The sequence below is a fragment of the Stegodyphus dumicola genome, chromosome 10 (genome assembly GCF_044657685.1).
Source record: "Stegodyphus dumicola isolate Sdum_Otavi_A_Nest chromosome 10, ASM4465768v1".
Taxonomy (NCBI): Eukaryota; Metazoa; Arthropoda; class Arachnida; order Araneae; family Eresidae; genus Stegodyphus; species Stegodyphus dumicola.
In genome coordinates, this window is record NC_140777.1 from 153,555,680 (window position 1) to 153,571,096 (window position 15,417).

At 36.9% G+C, this 15,417-nt stretch overlaps 1 protein-coding gene across 1 annotated transcript in view; it reads right to left on the minus strand.

Annotated features, from left to right (window-relative positions):
- The window catches only part of LOC118190198 (uncharacterized), a 206,935-nt gene that overhangs the window by 141,890 nt on the left and 49,628 nt on the right, over positions 1–15,417 (minus strand). The window contains exon 2 of the mRNA XM_035360876.2: positions 12,341–12,737. Coding sequence (XP_035216767.1) covers positions 12,341–12,737 — 397 coding nt within the window. The remainder of the gene's footprint in view (positions 1–12,340; positions 12,738–15,417) is intronic.

Consider the following 15,417-nt stretch of genomic DNA (forward strand, 5'->3'; position numbering starts at 1 on the left):
TAATCCCTGCACATATTCGGTAAATATACATGTTTTCCCAGTGATAGTGAGATGAAGGCTTTCATCCCTATGTATGTTCTTTAGAAGCGCATTCGGATCTGACTGCTTTTAACCATTTCCTGAATAATGGTTTATATCTGATCCAAGCCGGACAATATAATTTTTACAGTGAGATAATTTTTACAGAGTGATGGAGAAGTTAATTTCATGAATATTGGAACAGAAAAGAAATTCTTCTGATATGTTCTGAACAATTATTACTATTTCGTACAGCTAGACGAAATTTTACTCAGTGAATGTAGAAGAAATCGCGAGGCTGTAACACAAAAAAGAAACCAAAGAACACCAACCCTGAAAAAATCAAACTGATAAATTTCTTGAAACCGCCTTCGAAGTGCTGGAAAGCAGGCTAAAATCTGTACGTGTTAAGCAAAAAATTAAAAGATTGTGACACGTAAAACGAAATATGTGAAGTTAACCGAATAGCAGCAGTGCATCAAGATGATTTTGGTCATTTGCTATTCACTGATGTTATATACGTAGTACTCATTTCTTGTGAAATTTTCCAATTCCTCCTCAAAATGTATTTTAGGTCTTTTCATCAATGATTTATTTTAAATTCTTTTGCCTTTTCCTATTTTATATGCCCCCTGGAAATAGTTTCCTCCCATTCCCCCACGGAGAATATATATTTTCTTATTTATTAGCAATATTTCTCTATTACTAATGAAGAATATGCGAAAGGAATCTCAGTAACGCAGAGATGAGAATATGCCCAGAGTTCCGAAATTTGACAGAAATATTATGAGAATGGAAGTGTGTTTATCGAATCTATTTTTTTCAAAATGTTATTCCGTTTTTTTGTTTGATCGTGAAAACAATTTTTGCGGATTTTTCGCACATATCTTCGTTTTACAAACGAACAAATAATCACAGAATTTCGATGTTTGCACCATCGGATAGAGCAGAAAAAAAACCCATTTAAATATTTTACTTTGAATTTCTAATATTGTAAGGTTTATCTTAAGTTGTTAACAGTTATTTTTATTTAAAGCCACTTTCCTGTTTTTTTTTTTTTTTTTTTTTTAATTTCAGCTTTCAATTTCCTACCAGAATGTGCTTCAGAATCGCGGTTAAATGCAAACGAAGGAAGAGCAGTACTTAAAGTCGAAGTTCCACTGACTTCGTTAGAGAGCCAGAGATTCTGACTACCGCGCGTTCGTCTTTTGGCTACACTCTCTTTAAGCTATTACTACGCTAGGCCATATTTCAGACCCTTGATATCTTTTCCGTTCGGTTAGCGTTGAAGAGGCCAGATCCTGTAGAAATTTTGATAGCTTCGACTATATCTTTTTAATTAATCATTAGTTAATAGCATTCTTGAGTTAAAGCCCAAGTGGAGGCTGTTCTGTACGTCCTGAGAAAGGGCCTTCTGTAAACTTTATTTTAAGCAATAAAGGGGTAATTAACCCTTCTCAAGTTTACGTGTCTGTCTCCTGAACTAAAACGATTATTCGCTTATCAGTTTTCAATGTTCCCCACATTTAGCTGTAAATTCTAGGTTGGAACCTTATTTTATAATAATCGTTTCTAACATAATTTACGGCAATTTATAATATAATTTCTAATATAATTTGGGGATTTTTCCAAAAATATTTTTTCGATAATTATGCCTCTTTTGAAATTGTAGCTCTCGCAGCTTAAAATGTTAAGTTTTATGTCATTTTGAAATTTTCGCATATTATAATAATATCTTACACCGCCTCTTAGAATAACGATCTCCAAACGTTTTTGATCGCATATCCCTAAGACGAATATTAGTTATAAGTGGTACTCCATACAATATAACAGAATAGTATTGTTACGAAATGTACAGGCGCGGTAAGATGGCTTCCTCGCAAAGTAGTTTTAGGGTTGCCATAAAATGACAAAGGAAGGCAAGGTTTCCACATTTGACGAGAAATCGCCCATTTGGCTACAAAATTGGCGATATACCATGGACGGATGGAGAACCTTCTGGAACGAATTCTTACCGGTTTAGCCCAGAATATTCTCGAACACAAGCCAAAAGCTATATAAACCCTGCTGGTCCGCAGTCAGGGAGTGTGTATGCCTCGTCTAGCGAGCTGATAGTCAGTCATTGAGCGAGTGTCTCGAAGTCTAGCGCCGAGGTGGTCGTCGAGTGCATAGAGAGAGTCTTTTAGTGCATCGTCGAGTTTTGTCGAGCATCGTCGAGTTTTGCCCCGTACGAGCGTGAAGGAAGAAAATAACGTAACAACTGGTGTCAGAAAAGAAAAACGAAACAAGCACTTAACTTTCGTCGCTAACATCGCGGACGAATTAATTTTCGGACTGGATTTTTCGCGGAAGTACGACTTTACATTGGACTTTAAACGTAACGAAATGCGCTCTGCAAAAGAAGATATAACTGCGTTTGAAATGAAGAGCAGCATTCCCTCAGCTCACCAAGTAACAACACAAACATATGTCACCATCCCTCCGATGACAGAATTATTAATAGCCAGCTCCATAGAAAAGAATAGCTTCAGATTTGTATTAATTGAATACCCTGAAAATAGCCCAAGTGAGATATTAGTGGCCTCTTCATTAGTAGACTTTTCGAAAGAATTCATCCCTGTGGGAGTGGTGAATGTTAGTCACAGACCGAGAAACATCCAAAAGGATGAAGTGCCAGCAGCATGCGCTCCAGTTACATGCGTTTACAAAGCCCCACTTTAAATTCGGACTGAGGCAACTAGGAAATTAATGGAAGAACTTCTGCAGAATGCAAATTTAACCCATGAACAAAGACGTGCGGCAGAGAAAACAGTTAAAGAATTTGAAGACCTATGTTCTAGGTCATTCAGAGATGTTGGCCGCACAAAACTGACGCAACATCAAATTTATACGGGAGATCACTTTCCGATAAAGCAGCATTCCAGACGTTTACCGTTCGCAAAACAGGAAGAGGTTGGACATCTTCTGAAGGAAATGCAAGAAAATGATATCATCGAACCATCCACAAGTCCATGGGCATCTCCTATAGTTCTCGTCCGGAAGAAAGATGGCTCGACAAGATTTTGTGTCGACTACCGAAGACTAAATAATGTCACTAAGAAAGACAGTTACCCTCTTCCCAGGATTGACGATACTCTAGACACCTTATCAGGACACAAGTGGTTTTCCACTCTGGACCTCAAGAGTGGATACTGGCAAGTGGAAATTCATCCCGACGATAGAGAGAAAACTGCGTTCACTACCGGTCAAGGAGTCTGGCAGTTTAAAGTTATGCCTTTTGGACTCTGTAACGCCTTTGCAACATTTGAACGCCTGATGGAGACAGTGCTTCGTGGTCTATCTTACGAATCCTGTTCTGTACATTTCGTAACAATTCTGGTCTACTTAGACGACATCATTATAGTGGGCCGTACTTTCGAGGAACATCTAGAAATTATCAGGAAGGTATTCCATAAATTGAGAGATGCCAACCTTAAACTGAGTACTTCGAAATGCAAGTTGGCCCGCAGTGAAGTTACCTATCTCGGACACGTCATCTCTGCCGAAGGTGTCCGCACAGATCCAGAAAAGGTGTCGGCAGTTCAGGACTGGGAACGTCCTGTGGATATTCATCAACCACGGAGCTTCATGGGACTCTGTACTTATTACAGAAGATTCGTGAAGGGTTTCTCCAACATCGCAAATCCTGTGCATAAACTAACAGAAAGTAAAAACAAATTCGTGTGGACTGAGAAATGCGAGAAGTCCTTTAATCAGTTGAAGACGGCATTAACATCTACGCCCGTGCTCGCATATCCCTAGACAGGCAAAGAATTTATATTGGACACAGATGCAAGCAACGAATGTGTGGGAGCTGTCCTTTCTCAAATGATTAATGGTCAAGAGTGAGTAATAGCCTATTAGAGTAAGTTCTTGTCCAAACCGGAAAGGAATTATTGCGTCACCCGTAAAGAATTGCTTGCTATCGTAAAGGCCATAGAACATTTCCATCATTATCTCTATGGCAGAAAATTCTTATTGCGGACCGACCATGCTTCTCTAACCTGGCTATTGAATTTCAAAAATCCCGAAGGACAAATAGCCAGATGGATTCAAAGACTGCAGGAATATGACATTTTGAAATAAAACATCGTAAAGGCTCCTCCCACGGAAATGCGGATGCTTTATCCAGGAAGCCATGTCCTGCACACTGTTTGATTTTGTTCAAGAGCCGAGGCTAAGTATGGGTTGGCGAATCCGAGTATCCGGCAAGTAACATTTTCAACATCAACTGATCCAGATCCGTGGAGTGATGAAAAAGTTAGAGAAGACCAATCAGCGGATCCTGACTTTAGGCCAATAATAGAACTGAAGGAATCATCCAGTGCAAAAGCCAAATGGAAGGACAGTATAGTATGGTACTAATATTAGTAATGCAGTGGACGCTCGTTAATTGGAACTCAAAGATTCTAAGAAAAAGAGTTCGAATTATCCGATGTTAAGAAAAAATGTACCTTTAAAAGTGTATCACTAATCTAAAATTAAACATATTAAAAGCAATAAAGGCTTACCTTAATCATTAAATGAAGCAGAAGATATGCAATAGAAAATAAACTTTAATTAAAAATAAGAATTACACTTCTGGAAGAAAAAAAAACCTTGCAAAATGGATGATTGATTTTGTTTATTATGCGTTCATTTTTCAGCTAGCTTCTCGATTTGAAGTAAACATTTCAATTCATTTTCAGAGGAAGGTTCAATCTGAAAAAATGCGTTCAGAGGTTCTTTAGAATCCATTATGGCTTGATCATTAGGACGCTTAACAGTCTCTGCATTCTCTTCTGAATTCGAAAAGGTAATCTCTTTTCCTTCTTCTCAGATAGTTTTCATTATATCATCGTCGTACAGTTTTTCACAGACTCCCAAGTCTTCATCTACCCTTACATAATCAGAAAAAGTAACGTTATCACAATTAAGTTTTATGAATTCAGGAAATGTAGTATTAATATTGTCACATACTTCGATATGAATGTTCACTTCGGCGTGCATGAATTTAGCATGACGAAGGCAATTACTAATTGTGCTTTCTTTAACAGCATCCCATGTGGCCTATAGATCATTTATAGCTGTCAGCAGAGTAATGCAATTTTCCCCACAATCTAAAGAGAAAATTATTTGTTGTATGAGTCTCTTATGATAATTTGTTTGAAGTGTCTGGATGATTGCTTGACCCATTGGTTGTAGTTTCGCAGTTATGTTTGGCGCAAATATTCAACCTGTAAGGAACTCAGTTCTGGAAGTCTATTGTGGCAGATTTCGTTATCCACAAATGAGAGAATTTCACGCTTTTCCATTGAAAACCACTAATCTATTGCTTTTAACCAGTTGCTGAAGATGTCTTGTGTCATCCATGCTTTTGTATTGAATTTCAAAAATCTAATACATAATCAACTGGAAATGTTCGAGTTCCTTTATGTACACAGTAGATTCTTAGACTTTACCAATCACTCATAATTTAAAATTTTCGCTCCCATCCATATTTGCACAAACTAAAGCTTTAATCCTCTGTTTACTGCTTTTACTCCGTACGCAAGCAACCTTTTTAAAACGTAATGTCTTGTTTGGCAAAAGTTCATAAAAAATGCAGTTTCGTACGTATTAAAAATATTTTTGGCAGGTAAATAGAGAAAAGCCCTACCAAAATTCCTACGTTTCCTACCAAAATTACTACTTCTACCAAAATTACTCTTCTTAAAATACCTACCATACTTCTTCCTTTACATTAGAACTGTGGCCGCATATAGTTTCATTAGAAATATTGTGTCTTGGCTTTTAGAGTCATTAGGTTATTTTGAATCAGGAAATGTGAAACACGTGCAGTACCCTCACTGTAAGCTGAACCTTGAAGCTGGACTTCTCGAAATACGCGCCGAGTGTGCTACCGTTACATCACGAAGGCATGTTGGAAGGAGGGAGAAATACCTTATAACTTAAATCGAGAAAGCTAATACATCCTTGTATTTAAAATCTTCAATACCCATTATACTTGCCAATTCATCAGTCTTCGTCTGCAACAGGGGTCCATTTATCGGAAAATTTCGAGATCTAGCCTGCTGGAACCATAGCAATAGAGCTTATTTATTTTCCTTGGGACGCATTTCTCATGCGTTTCCTTCCTTTAGCAAATTTAAATTTTCCCCATAAATCTAAAATTGATTTCTTGTTTTTCAAAAAAGTTGACAAGGTACTTGTCCATAATCAGTTGTTAATTTTGTTTAACCTTTGTCATCCTCTACTTTCGTTAAAATTTCTACCTCTGTCTCCAAAGTTAGAGTTTTGTGCTTTCCACGTGTAGACATCCTGAATTTTTACACACTCACACCACACAGTGAAGAAGGAAACTACAGCACATTAACTTGTATGCACTGCAGGCATAATTGACGCAGCTGGGTAGAATCTGCAGTAAAGACTGGTTTATGTGAAATTTTAAGAAAATTGATAACAAATAAACAAATGATTCTTCCCCATTCATAAAGGGTTCTGAATGAATCCAAGGAAACAGGTTAGTTCAGGGAGTTTGTTCATCAAGCAGTGATAAGAGCTGGACATTAGGACAATAGCCACTAAAGTTTAGCGGAAATGCAGCAGTCTAGGAATGCAGGCATGTGCCTCTTAACATAGAAAAGAAATACAGATGATTTTAAAACACAAAATAATAAATACAGTGTGACTTTTCTCCGTTAAACGAGAAAAGAAACATTTTTTGTCAAAATTTTAGTTCGAATTAATCGAAAAGATAAAAATTTATTTCGAATTAATGAGATATTTTTAACAACAATTCCAACACAAGATTTTGGGGAAGTTTGGATTAGTTGGGATTAACCGAATCGGAATTAACCAGCGTCCACTATAGTATTATGGTATAATTAGTATAGCACATTTTAGTACAGTAAATAAATGTAACGGAAGCCGGTGCAGTTACGATGTTGAACTCCCTAAACACTAGAGAAATCAGGCACAAAGAGCAATGAGACAACCTCTCACTCAAATTATGTACAAGCTTGATTTCGCAAGTGCTCGCGAGCCTGCTTCTCTGGCACACCTCCAAGTATCCCTTCACGTAGCCCCGGAGTACTCATAGCCCACTTTGGAGACCGAAAGTTTTGATTACGTATAATCAAAAAAGTATTAATTAGGCGATTTTCTAGAATCTTCCATCTTCGTGAACTTGGTTAGGAAATGTGAAGAGGGAAAACGCAGTTTCGTTCCAGGCAGATTGCTATCATATTTTTATTATTGATTTTCCTCATATATTAAATGAATCAATTTTTTCCTTGCTTGAAAACAATATTTGAAAAAAATTTAGGCTTATTGCAGAAGATTTCTCCCATTTCATAAGCATATAATTTTTTCTTTACTACAAATTTTACGAGGGACGCATGCCAGATGGAAGCCACTAGCTGCGCAAACGGTTGATTGAAAAAGGCTTAGCAGGAGAATAAATAAAAATGAGATGCAAAACTCTTAATTACTCTAAACTTTAAATTCCTTTAATGTAGGATCTATCGGCTTCGTCAAACGTTTAACTGTCTATAGTAATGGTATAACTAATATATACGAAACACTTTATAGAGGTACCACTAATTGGCAAAGGTATTTATAAACAAATTTTTATACTGCGACAAGTTCATTGGAAGAGCGAACGTTTGAACACCGATTTAGTTTTCAAGATATTTAACCCTCCCCTTCGTGTTTTCTAAGATCGAACTTCACTTACATTTTCTTTGATAGTGGATCTTTTTTCTCCATTTCTTTGGCAATCCGTCTTCGTCTCAGACTTAGGCAAAGAGTTTGAAGGTTTAAAGGGCTTTGTTACGGGGTATGCTGGCCACAAAGGGTTGCAAAGATCTGCAGCAGGTTTTGAAGAATAGAAACGAAAATGGGAAATAAATAATGCTATTTACCAAAAAATTTACAAAGGGAAAAAAGGATAAGGAAATGAAATGAGCTTTCTTTTCTACAATCAAGTATAAAAAGGGGGAAAGCTTATTTCGATTGCTGTTTTAAACAGAGAAGACTGCGTTTGAAGTTTTTCCTAAATAAGAAGAATTATTTTTCCGAGATAATGTTCCGATAAAAATTGCAGCTCCAAAAGAAGGAATTTTTTCGCTTAATTGAAGCAACCATTAAAAGCAATAGCCATATTATGATAATAATAATCGAGGAATATAACGATTATTTCGACTATTTATCAAAATATATATAATGAAGGAATATTAACGCTTGTGTTTAATATTTTTCGAGTATTTAAATGATTCTGTTGTCAGATGAATGTGCATATAAAATGTAGGAACTGATTTTGAAATTGCTTTTTGCATTTCTTAACTCTCACAGCGAAGTCGAACAATACGCCCCAGCATTCCGACATGGGGAGGTCGACCAAACGCCTGCGTCCATTTTCTGTTTAGTGTTTTCTTCCATTAAGCTAGTGCACGGCTTATTGGTTTCGGAGTTGTTAAATGACATGCCAATCATTCTTTTGAAGGGACTAAAAGTCGTTCTGTTATTTGAATCCAACTTCATGAGGTACCACAAAATATTGTGACTGATAAAGGTACTAATTTCATTTCTCAAGATATAATGGAGGTTTATAAAAGATTCGGCGTCATTAAACACACTACAACTAATTATCATCATTCATCGGATGTTGTCGTGGAAAGACTGAACGCTATAATTAATTCACTTTTCATTTAGTTTATCAGACTTCAAGAAGATTGGGATAGACATCTGCCTTTTGCTTATTGGCTCACAGAATAGGGAGAAATAATGCTCTTCAGGAGTGTCCGGCTTTTATACTGTATGGTAGAGATTTTAATGTTTTCTTCCATTAAGCTAGTGCATGTTTTCTTCTGTAGTTTTGTGCTTTGCGTAGCTTAGAAACTTGTATCCGTTATTAGTATTATTTAGTATTCTTTGGCTTATCCTTGGTCGAGTGTTGCACCGTTACTTTTACATGTTTAGGCCTATGAGGTGGTGATCATGTTGTCCTCGATTTTAACTATCTTGTCTTGATAGCCTTGTTGTTTTTTTTTTTTGGAGGTTTTGCTCGGCTGGCTTCAGCTATTTTGCTCCACTTCTTTTAAGTTAAAAAGTTTTTTCCTTGGTTTTCCCAGATTTTAAGCGCTAGGGATTGGTTTCGGTTAATTTTTTGACTTGATTGTTATTTACCAACGCTTCATGCTAGTTTACTTCTTTCGTAATTTGAGCAACTCATGTTTCATTTATGATCTGTATGCCTGTTCTTGATTTTGTTTCGTATTGAGCCCAGTATAGCTCATGGGTTTGTATTTCTTTACCTTAATACCTATATACTTAGTGGTGTTTGATATGCTTATTTAGGTGTGATTTTTTTAGTTTTCGCCTTGGGGGGGGGTTTGTGTTGATTATAATTTACTTACATTTGTTTTTTTTGGGGGCGTGTCACGTGTTGCTTGACAACATTTTATAATTATTTTTTTTTATTTGTGTATAGTTGTTCTCCTGGAAGACCTTTTGACCCTCAGCCATATTTAACTTCCGTCGGTTTTAGTTAACATTGTATTACTGGTAAGTTACTCTGATTGAAGGAGTAGCAACTTTGTTGTACCAGATGTACTTTTTTTATACTTTTGATAACATGAACACCCAATTTTTTTTTTACAAAAAGCATTCACATATCAGTTGAAAATTAGAATCGTAGGATGATTATTACTGTGAGGGATAGATAAAATTATAAGGAATTATGGCATTCTTCCGTATATGCTACGGTTTGAATTCCGGACACAGTATAACTGGTTATTTTATTTTGAACTCCAAAGAAATCTCAAACTTCCACATTGACATTCAAACTAAAATATAGCGGATGGTAATTCGTCACCACCTCGATTTAATGGACCGCATAACCTACCTCTGCCTAATATTCTCTTAAGTGGGGAGAGTTAAGTAAATATCGCATTGCCTCCATATGTCCTTCGGCATAAGTGATAATATATTCAGCTGACAAATTTGACATCTGTGGTTGGAATCCCTTTGGAGGTATAATTAATTCAAGTTTAAAGCTCTGAAAAACTTAATGTCTGTAAAAAAGTTGTCAATACAATATCAGTTTACAAGTAGCTTTAACACCGGACCACTCGAGCTACAGAACGCGGTTAGCAAATAAATATGTATACGATGTCTAGGATTTAAAAATACTGAATTGTTTATCAACTTATAAGGTATTTTCTCCCTCCTTTCGGCATGATTTAGTGGTATAACAATTAGCACACTTGGCGCGTATTCGAGAGGTCCAGGTCCTGGCGAGGGCAATGCTCATTTTTCACATCTCCTGATTCAGAAAAATCTAATGACTGTACATTGGCATCCGAACTAAAGGTGGTGGATGATGATTCTTCACCACCAGGTTGATGAGTCCCAGCGAAGGCACAGCTCAATTTTCAGGTTTTCAGCATTCAAAAATATCCTAATGACTCTACAAGCTATCTATACGGATGTTTACAACAACAAATGGATATATTGTATTTAAATATATTTTGTAATTAACTTCGATAAATTGAAAACCTTAGAATAATTCAAAGGTAAATTGAACAATAAGGAGCAAACTTCTATTTTTGTATATCTATTTTTGAGGTAGCTTTAATTATTAATGATGCACGATTTTTGATTTATTTACAGTTTTTAGTGTATACTATAGAGATTAATTTATCGCACTTCTTTTATATTTTCTTTTGTTTGTAAGTTTTAATAATTTCTTTGTTGAGGCCATTTAACACTGAGCTACAAAATTTGGGAAGTAATGAGGCTTTACACCGAACAATTTTAAGCTGGAATTGCCTGAATGTTGAAAATCATACATAGGGTACTTCGAATGATACTGAAGTAATGAGGGAAACAACAATAATAACAATTTTAAAATTCACAAGGATATTTTTATTTAAAACAGTTCATAAGAGGTGGTTATTTTGGAAGAAACACACAAGCGGAAGAATACCTTACTATAGTACCTGTATCATTTATCGCTATTTGCTTTTAGTATCTCAAGGCTGTGTACATTCATACAGCATAATGTTTTCCTAGAAGGAAACATTTCGATCACCATATCGAGATGTTTCAGCCATGCTTTCGGAATGCAGCCCTGATCGGTCCAGTGGTTAGTGCTGCTAGATGCCATATCTTGGGCCAGGATTCGAATTCTGGGAAGGTTGGATGCTAGCATGTGTTTAGATCTGTGCGATATGGGAACGCTTAAAATACTAGCAAAGCGAAAGTCATTTAAAGAAGTCTGCTGTTAGGAAAAGAGGGCTAGAAGACGCTCGAATCATTCCATCTAGATGTTTTCCATCAAATCTAGGACAGAGCTTCCTCCTTATCTTGGGTATAATTTGGTCATCCTCTGTGTTGTACCCAGGGCAATGTTCTCAATTGATTAGATGATTAGATGGCTAAACGATCAATGAGTATTGCCCATTCAGAATGAAAGCAATAATTTGCAAGTATTCGGAGCAACAGAAACAACATGCTTGAAATCATATGCTAACTTCTTCCCAGGTAAGAAAGTCTCTTCAAGGAATAATATTTTGATCCTAGTACTGTTGTCCAGTCCTTTTGCTCTTTTCGTCAATGTCAACAGTGACGTCTATTGACAAGCATTAAACGGACTTAGCATATTGATTGCTGGGCAAACCTTTCTTCTTTTTGCAATGAACTAGAAAGCTGGATCCTAAAATTCTTTAAAACAACGTTATTTTATGAATTTTAGTATTATGTTCGTTATTAAACATTAAAAATTTAATAAAATCTAAGTTTTAAAAATTTACTAATTTTTTGTATCGCCTTGTATTTATTACAAGTGGAAAAGATGTCTCTATGACGAACTTAAAAAAGATACTTTATAAGGCATTTCTCCCGCCTTCTTAGCGTACCTTCGTGGTGTAGTGGTCAGCACGCTCGAAGTGTATTCAAGAGGTCCGTCGTTCGAGTCCCGGTGAGGGCATTGCTCATTTTTCATATCTCCTGCTTCGAAATAATTTAATGTCTCTACAACTTGAAGAGCGTTAGATTTCGAAAGGAGTCTGAGAAAAACAGAGTGCTTTTGAAATATAATTTGAATTCAAAGACAAATGTTTCTGAACTATACAAATTTAAGATTTTCAACGTTAGTAGAGAATTTAGTGCGCCCGAACGATCAGTCTTAATATTGTTTCTTTGCTGATCAAGAAATCATAAGATTTTGATGCTTATATACAAAAGTACCAAATACTTTTATAGTAGAATACATAATGCAAAACAGTTTTCAAGTACTTACCTGAAATAGTTTTGATCAATACTTCTATTCTCGCATAATCACTGCGTTTTGGCGAGCCACCATCAAGGGCCGTAACCCCTAACTCCACCACAGGTTCTGAAGTGCCCGTCTCTAAGGATCGAGCCAGTGTCACTACTCCAGTCTTTGCATCAATACTGAATCGTCCTCTAGGATCCTCAGGATCATCTAATTTGTAGTAAACTTCTGAATTGTACGGGATTGGGTCCTTGTCCAAAGCTCGAACGCGAAGAACGGTTGACCCTACTTTGGCCCTCACATGCAGCTCTCCTCTGTAGACATCGTGTTCGAATACAGGAGGATGAACATTGAATTCGGTGACAGTGATCTGCAGCTGACGAAGTTTAGTCTCTCCTTGACTAATGGCTACTGCTATGATCTACAAAGAGAGGAAAAAAACAACAGGCTCGTTACATGGATCTGATAATACATTGTTCTTAAAAGTTGGCATAATGCACATATCAAACTAATTCTGCTTACCAGATATTTCACTCCCTGAAAAATATAATTTATTTGATTGATCAAAAGGTAAATATAAGTTTAAGCCCAGTTTCAGCAACTTTGTAAATCAGAGGTTGATATAGTAATGAGTCTTTACTAGCTTTTTAGAACTTTGAGAATTATTATATTGTAATATATGCAATTAAAAATCTTTTTGTCTCTGCATTAGAAGCCTACAAAATGTTTTACAACACACTGCCATAAAGCGAAGATTTTATATTTCCGAATGTATGCCCATTCATGTATTTTGGTTCCTTCATTCCACTCTGTCTAATAAAAGACACTATGGGGCAATCCTTTCAAAGCTTTGGATGTGGGGAGAGGAGAGGCTTTACTTCGGTACGAAGCACGGCTCCTCCACCTATTCTGGGGAAGCATTAATCGCCTACTTTACTCTCTATGTTCTACACAACATGTGGAGTTGGATAAACTGATGTCTATAGAGACTGGTTTCCCACACAGCCTTCCTAGAAGATGGATGTTGAAACCTGATTCCTCTATACCATATGCAGAGACTACCAAAGTACACATAAGATTATAGTAAATAATCCGAGGATGATTTGTGTATAAGCAAAATTTTAAACAGCGGTATACACTAAAAAGGCAAAACCTTATGACCACCTACTCAAAAACGCGATGCGCGACCAACTGCAACTCGCCTTGGCATAAATGCCACAACCGTGGTATATGATTGGAGACAGTTTTACAAATACCTTAGAAGACAGGTACAAATGCTTAAGAAGCAATCACACAAAGGCGAAATATTCTGACATGGTGGTGTTTGAGTTCTGAGCTGCGGCTCCACGACATCCTAAATGTTCTATATCGTATTAAGATCCGGCGAGTTAGGTGTCAGGAACATTAATTGGAATTTATTCTCATGCTCCTGGAACTACAACACAGTTCGAGCCTTGAGACATGTGACGTTGTCCTGCTTCAAGATTCCATTTCCATTTGGGAAGACAAGGGTGCAACTGGTCAGGAAATTATGTTCAGATAGTCCGCAGATTTCATGATCTGTTTTACCACAACTAAGAGTTTCAGAGCCGCTCATAATAATCTCCCTCATAACAAAATGCTGCCCCCCGCCTATGTATGACCTGCTGTACAGGAGCAGGAACTGTTTGCCTTAAAGACGGCGCTCCCAAACACGACCATCAGCGTAACGGATGAGAGATCGTGATTTGTCCGACCAAATAACTGTCGTCCATTTATCCATGGTCCAGTCTCAATGTTCCCGGGCTCAGTGTAAGCATAATTGACAACGACGCTTGGCTAATAGAGATACACGAGTGGGACGTCTGCTGCGCAGGCCCATATCCAACAGTATTCGTTGAACTGTGTGTTCCGAAACACATGCGTTTGGACCTGCATTGGATTGGGCTGTCAGTTGAGCCACTGTCTGGCGCCGAGAGGTTTGCTGTACCGAGAGGGACAGTATACGTCGTCCTTTTCCTCTAATGACGAGTGGACGTCCAACACCTTGACGTCTAATGCTGGTTTTGCTGTGTTTTATCCAATTTGTATAGATATTAACAACAGCAGATCGTGACTAACCTACCAGTCGTGTAGTTTCGGAGATACTCGTTTCGAGTTTTCGGGCATTACAATCTTACCTCTATCAGATTCGCTTAGATCATAAGCCTTTCCATCACTCGCAAAAGTAAGCACAAGAATGATTCCTCATCTTTTCCAGCAGCAGTTAAATTTCATTCCCACTTATTCACTTGCCTCCACGTTATCCAGACGAGTTCACTGATAAATGTGGGGATGGACATTGTGGTTTGGCTCCTCAGCGTAAATCCAAGTATATATATATATTATTATAGATTATATCTATGACAATAATAGTGAATTTTTAATGTTGACAATAATAGTGACAAGTCAGAAGGTATTTTTCTCCGCTATTGCGCTCTCGCTTTTACGAATAAACACCGATTTTTCATTTATGTTATACAACTCACCAGCGGCCGAGCAGTAAATTCGCTGAAAACTGGCAGTTGGGCCCGAGATTCAGATCCCAAGAACGAGCTTGTTGCATTGACGCTTTTGTGGCTTTCCCTACGTATAACGTATATACGGGCCAATTTTCCTTAGAAAGCCCTCCGCTAAGGCATGCCTTCCCTTAGGCAGATAACCCTTGAGGCTTTGTCGTTATAACATAAAACAAACTAAACAATACTATTTCTGCTATACAGCAAAAGAAGCGTAGATCAAAAATGATTTTGCTTTCTGCTTATTTTTAATTAAATATAATCACTTTTATTGAAGAATGCTAGACGGAACTGAAAGTGATTATAATGCTGATGATGAAACGGAGAGTGATGACATTCAAAACGCAAAGGACGGGACAATACGAAACTTGCTAGAAGTTTCCGAATTGTTTACCGATGTTAGAAATTTAGTTAATTTTTATTACGATTAAATAAAATAAAACAGTATTTTTTAGTTATTGTCTTATAATATCATTTTGAAATTAAAGTATTTAAATCATTTTAAGTTTAATTTATTTTAAATATTTAAGTCAACCTCTAGTAATAAAAAATTACTAAAGTTTC